The sequence below is a fragment of the Pyrus communis genome, chromosome 6 (genome assembly GCF_963583255.1).
Source record: "Pyrus communis chromosome 6, drPyrComm1.1, whole genome shotgun sequence".
Classification (NCBI taxonomy): domain Eukaryota; kingdom Viridiplantae; phylum Streptophyta; class Magnoliopsida; order Rosales; family Rosaceae; genus Pyrus; species Pyrus communis.
Window position 1 is genome coordinate 2,825,441 of NC_084808.1, and position 6,981 is coordinate 2,832,421.

Genomic DNA, 6,981 nt, shown 5'->3' on the forward strand with positions numbered 1-6,981 from the left:
ACACAACGGCGTGCGACAAGATCTACCATACAATGCCTCAAATGGCGCCATTCCGATACTCGAATGAAAGCTGTTGTTGTAGGCAAATTCCATTAAATCCAACCGCTGGTGCCAAGCATCACCAAACTGTAGCACCGAAACTCGCAACATATCCTCCAAAGTCTGAATAGTTCTCTCTGACTGTCCGTCCGTCTGAGGATGATACGTCGTACTATAAAGTAGTCTCGTACCCAAAGCTTCCTGAAAAGCCACCCAAAACTTAGATGTAAATCGTGGATCACGATCTGAGACAATACTCACAGGAACACCATGGTATTTCACAATCTTCGAGATAAACAACTCTGCTAATCGGCCCAAAGAATACTTCTCCCTCACAGGAATAAAATGTGCTGACTTAGTAAGCCGATCAACGATCACCCAAATGCCATCAAAGCCATTATGTGTACGCGGAAGCTTGTACACGAAATCCATAGTGATAGTTTCCCATTTCCACTCTGGAACGGGAAGCGGCTGCAATAACCCAAACGGTTTCTTCCTTTCCGCCTTAACTTGCTGACAAACAACACACCTACTCACATACTCAGCTATCTCCCTCTTCATACCTGGCCAAAAATAAAATGGTCGAATGGTATGATACATTTTAGTAGCTCCTGGATGCATGGCGTAAGCCGAGATATGTGCTTCATCTAGAATCTCCTTCTTCAAATCCAAATTATTAGGCACGAACATTCTACCCTCTTGCATTAACATGCCATCCGATTCACGAACTCTAAGGTCTCTCCTCCTTCCTTGCTCTCGAGCTTGAATTAGTTCTTGAGTCTCCCGATCAGCTACCTGAGCTTCAAGCACACGATCAACCAAAATTGGCCTAACTTGAAAATTAGCAAGTAAAGCTACATCTCAATTTTCTGCTTCTAACTTCACTCCCGTAGAACGTAAATCGGCCAGAAGAGGAATACGACTGGCATACAACTCATTAATGCGGCCCTGAGACTTTCTGCTAAGTGCATCAGCAACTACATTTGCACGACCAGGATGATAATCAATCGTGCAATCATAATCATTGAGCAACTCCAACCACCTCCGTTGACGAAGATTAAGATCTTTCTGCGTAAAAAGATATTGAAGACTCTTGTGATCTGTAAAGATCCTACATTTTTCTCCGTAAAGATAATGTCTCCATATCTTCAACGCAAAATGATAGCTACCAACTCCAAATCATGCGTAGGGTAATTCAACTCATGAGGTTTTAACTGCCGTGAAGCATAAGCAATCACCCTACCATGCTGCATCAATACACATCCCAGACCATTCAAGGAAGCATCACTAAAAACCTCGAAATCACCACTATCGTCCGGGAATGCCAAAACAGGTGCATGAGTGAGACAATACTTCAACTGCTGGAAACTCTGCTCACATTTATCATCCCACTCAAATTTAACGTCTTTCCTCGTTAATCTCGTCAGTGGTAAAGCAATCACAGAGAAATTCTTAACAAACCGCCGATAATACCCTGCCAAACCAAGGAAACTCCTCACCTCTGTGACGGTTCGCGGTTGCTCCCAATTCTCCACTGCTGCAACCTTCTGAGGGTCCACCAGAACACCCTGAGCCGAAATGATGTGCCCCAAAAACGCAACTTGATCTAACCAAAACTGGCACTTGCTAAACTTAGCATACAATTGGTGTTCCCTCAATCTTTTCAACACCAGAGTAAGATGTCGAATGTGCTCCGCCTTCGATTTAGAATACACCAGAATGTCGTCGATGAAAACAATAACAAACCTATCCAAATAGGGCAGGAACACCCGATTCATCAAATCCATAAAAGCAGCTGATGCATTCGTCAACCCAAATCGCATAACCAAAAACTCATAATGACCATAACGAGTCCTGAATGCCGTCTTAGGAACGTCATCCTTACTAATCTTCAGCTGATAATACCCAGACCTCAAGTCAATCTTGGAGAATACACAAGCACCTCGAAGCTGATCAAACAAGTCATCAATATGCGGCAACGGATAACGGTTTTTAATCGTCACCCGATTTAATTGCCGGTAATCAATACATAGCCTCAAAGTTCCATCTTTCTTCCTCACAAACAAAACTGGAGCACCCCAAGGTGAAGTACTAGGTTGAATGAAACCCTTATCCATTAATTCCTGCAACTGAACTTTCAATTCCCTTAACTTAGCGGGAGCCATACGATAAGGAGTCAAGGAAATAGGATTAGTACCTGGAAGCAACTCAATAGTGAACTCCATGTCTCGGTCCGGTGGTAAACCAGGTAAATCCTAGGGGAAAACATCGGGAAAGTGCCTGACTACTCTCACATCCTCCACTCTACTAGGAGCGGCCTCATCCAACACCTCATGAGCTAAGTTCCCATGGCAACCTTTAGACAACAACCTTTTCGCTCGCAAAGCCGAAATAACGCCATGTCTCACCCCACTCTGCTCGCCCACAAAAGTAACCACAGGTAGTCCAGGATGATGAAACGTAACTATTTTCCCGTAACAATCAATATTGGCACGATTGAAATGCAACCAATCTGTGCCCAGAATCACATCAAAGTCAACAATATCTAACGGGATAAGATCAGCTGGCATAATCACATTCTCTACTATCACTGGACATCCTGGGTACACACAATCTATTATACATCTCTCCCCTCTAGGCATGGCGAACTCTAAATCAAACCCTAGAGGTGTGGGGCGAGGTTGCGTCACTTGAGCAAATGTATGAGAAATCACAGAATGTGTAGCACCACAATCAATTAATACTCTAGCAAAATAACCAAGGATATTTAACGTACCCATAATCAAATCCGGATTGTTCTGAGCATCCTGCAGTGAAATATTATGAATACGTCCCTGGGTCTGCAATCGTCCACCTCGACCTCTGCTCATCTGGCCTCCACGACTCTGTGTACCACGCCCTTGACTGGGCAGACCAGACTGCCTCGAAGACCCAGCACTACTCGTAGCAATCTCTCCCTACTGGAACTGTCCTCCCTGATACCACTGTGAACCACCTACCGGTGCTGGAGGATACGGCATATAGTCGCTAGAATACGGAGGATAACCACCCTGGGAATATGGGTCCTGGGGATACTGATACTGTCCCGGGGCATAAGGAACAATATCACCCTGATAGTGATAGGCACCACCTCGACCTGCCTGTCCATAACTACCTGGACCCTGAATCTGCTGAATCGGCGCAGGTGGCGGCAAGAAGACCTGCTGCGGTTTTTGCTGCTGACTCTGGGGACAATTTGCAGCCCGATGTCCCATCTGCCCACAAGTGAAGCAACCACTGCTGCCACGCCTGCACTCACCAAAATGCCGATTATTACACTTACGGCAAACTGGGGCCCTGCCTCGACCACCATCACCCTGTCTCTGCCCTCTGGCACCACCAGCAAACCTACCTCCTCGTCCCTGACCAGTGGCACTAAAACCACCGCTAGAAGAGCTAGAACTAGCACCACCCCTCTTAAAGTTCTGCGTCCTACGAGGTCCGAGCGACGCCTGACCTTTACCCTTATCATCTTTCTTCTGATTGCCATCCTTCTCTTCCTCCTCACTCTCGCTCGGCATGTTCTCTAAATCCTCAATCCTCAACAATATCTCGTAGAAATCCTGGTAGGTATCACAGTGGGTAGTGGTCGCCATCAAACACCACTTCTTCTTAGTACCTAGGCGGAAACGACGAAGCATCTCCGTCGGATTACCCGCAACATCTGAATGGTAGCGAGACAGATCAGTGAACCTCCAATAGTACTCATTCGCCGTCATCTTCCCCTGTTTCAGTTCAGTGAACTCCTGCTTCTTACGATCAATGTACTCAGGAGGCACAAACCTTCTCCTGAACAATTCCTGGAAAACATCCCAATCAGTCCTCTCAGCTGGAGTCAAACGACGGGATTCCTGCTCCCACCAAGCTGCAGACTCCTTACCCAGAAACCAAGATGTCGTCTCAACCCACCTCTTAACAGGAAGGTTCCCCTGATTGTGCAACACACGAAAAGTCTTCTCAATATGCTCCAACCATCTCTCTGCACCCTCATGACCCTCACTACCTTCGAACTTATCCAATTTCAAATTGTACATAGTCTCCAGATGAGTCCTCTGGGGAGGGCGCATCACTGACTGAATGGCTGTAGCAATAACTTCCCCTAGCTAAGCAACATCGGGGAAGCTAGGCTCAGTGGAGTGACGTGGTTCCCGACGAGGCGGCATAATTCTGACAGAAGACACCAAAACCATTAAAATACTCACAAAAACACAGGACTGCCAAACCTAAGCTCTGATACCAAACTGACACACCCCGGTCGAGACCAGGACGTGCTGGCCGTCACGTGAAAGTGACGTAGCCATGTGCACAGTGCGGAAGCTAATAAAATAATAATGGAAAAATAGTAATACGAATAAATAAAAACTGATTTTACAATAAGTAATAATAATAAGTGCGACACCTAGTTCAGAGCAAGCCTAAAGCAGTCCAAATGGAAAAGATACGACAACAATACACCCGAAGGTGGCCCTACGCTGGTGAGGGTCTGTCAGAAATGCCGGGAAGCCCTCTGGGAAACCACCGAACCTGCTACTCAACTAGAACCTGGGGGGGCGCAAAACAAAAGCGTGAGTGGGCAAAAACAAAGCTTTTCAAAAACCATTTATAAACACTTTCTAACCCCTCGCCGTAAAACCTGTATACTTCCCAGAAAGTAGATATACGTATATATATACCAATCATGCTCAAACATATGCCATGCCAAAACCTCAAATGAAATGCAAGTGCTCAGGTGTAAATCATATCAATAACATATAATCTGGCAGCCGGAGTCACCTAACGTGACCTGTACGGCTGCATCTAGAGCTCAAATCTTAAACTCACTAACTGGACCTGCACACGAGTCGGAACCACCTAAAGTGGTCTGTACGACAGGCCTGGGTGTAATACATATATACGCTCTAGTGCTACGATCACGTGAAGGCTGGGCGAATAATCGCGGGTTACCTACGAGTCGGAACCACCTATAGTGGTCTGTACGACAGGACTGTGCACCTAACTTGGATCCAAGCTGAGCGTGTGGTGCGGGAGGTGAACATCACGTGAAAGACTGTGCCTTACTCTGGGCGGGAACACTAACACCGAGGGTGCAGGTTATGAGCTCTCTAAGCATCTCGAATCACTACTGAAAGTAAACATGCATAACACCTACCTGGCACTTACCTGTGCGTCCACAGCACCAATACATGCACATATATAAATGCAATAACCATGCATAACCAACGACAATATAATATATGGCATATAGCGAATAAACAATTTAAATCATTTTCTGGGACAATATAAGTATATAGGTATATACGGAAAACCAAAAGCCCACTCACTGGTATGTGGAAGGGTCGTAGCCCCCCTGCCTCGAGTGACCACGCTCGTCCTCGGGATAGGTATCACCTATATGCGAAACAACTACAAAAACGTCAATTTTAAAGCACATAACCAACCTTTAAAAATAACTTCTCATACAATGCTCAAATGGGGTATATGAATATACCAACGTGACCTACTCAACCTCAGGAACATCCCCATATTTTTAAAATAATTTTTCACCGTCGCACGCGCTCCCATGCGCCGGCCAAGGCACGGCCACACGCGCGGGCCAAGCGCAGGCACGTGCCTGGCACGCTGACGGCGTCAACTGACGCTGTTAGGAATATTCCGTCAGTTTTGACATATTTCGTTAACGGCGTCTGAAAAATTTTCAAACGTTTGTATCTTCTTCATTTTTCACCCAAATTTCACAAAATTGGTACAAAAATGAAGCTTAGAACTAGAGGAACACATTCATACCACTTTCAAGTGCTAAAAACCACAAAATCTCACCTGCAAATTCACCCAAAATCCGGCCAACTTCGAAACTAGTGATCCTGACGTCCAATTCCTTCAAACGAACCACCCCGAGCCTCCTAGGGACCTCACCAAGCTACCTACAAGCTTGAAATTCCCTAAAATGTGAGAAATCACGTGTGCATGAACAGTACTCGAAATCGGACGTTGTGGATTCAACGTGAAAACGATGATGTTCTTACCTGAAAATGGTATGGTTGGACTCCTACAAGCCTCACGAGCTCGAATATGTACTTGGTTTGTTCGATCTGTGGAGGTTTAGTGTGCTTGTGTGTGTGTGCGTACGTTTTCAAGGAAAATGGGAGGAATGGGAACACGGGGGAGGAGCAGGGAAACAGGAGAGAAAGGGTGTGAGGTGTGTGGGAAGGTGTGTATGGCTCAAAGCATGCCTACAACTCAAAAACAACCAATAAACGTAAAGAAATCGAACTAGGGGCAAAATCGTCATTTCACGCGTACGTTTTTAAAATTCTCGGGACGGGCTGTCACAATCAGTGGTCATCGTCTACCCCAAGATTTGCCGATAATCCTTGTCGGTTCGAAAAATCTGGTACTAGAACCTGGAGGGGTGAAAAATAATGATGAGTGGGCCTGTAAATAAAGTTTTAATAAAAACCTTTTGAATGCATTATAACCCCTCGCCGTAAAACCCATATAGTTTCCAGAAAATAATATTACGTAACTACGAAAAATGAATGCACAGGTGTAATAAAAATAGAAGCATGCCATGCCACAATATCTTAGCAATAATAAATGTAAGCCAGGTGTGAGATCAGTTTAAGCTAACATGCCAGTCAGAGTCACCTGATGTGACCTGTACGACTGGACCTATTGCTTATCAGTCTATGCTAGCACATGAGTTGAAGTCACTTATTGTGACCTGTACGACAGGCTCGCCTAATGTGACTTGTATGGCAGGTTATCACCTAACTTGGATCCAAAGCGAGCATGCAGTGCGGGAGGTGAACAATCACGTGAAGACTATACCCTGGCTCAGGGCGGAAGCACTGACATCGAGGTGCAACAATAATGAGCTCTAAATGAATATATCAATGCTCATAT

At 45.4% G+C, this 6,981-nt stretch overlaps 1 protein-coding gene across 1 annotated transcript; it reads right to left on the minus strand.

Annotated features, from left to right (window-relative positions):
- Positions 1 to 900: 900 nt before the first annotated feature.
- Positions 901 to 4,145, minus strand: LOC137737366 (uncharacterized). Its single transcript, XM_068476818.1, has 5 exons — positions 3,039 to 4,145; positions 2,334 to 2,453; positions 1,371 to 2,057; positions 1,209 to 1,286; positions 901 to 1,107 (listed from the first exon to the last, which is right to left on the minus strand). Exons 1-5 carry the CDS (start codon positions 4,143 to 4,145, stop codon positions 901 to 903), a joined length of 2,199 nt encoding a protein of 732 aa, XP_068332919.1.
- Between the last annotated feature and the right edge of the window lie 2,836 nt (positions 4,146 to 6,981).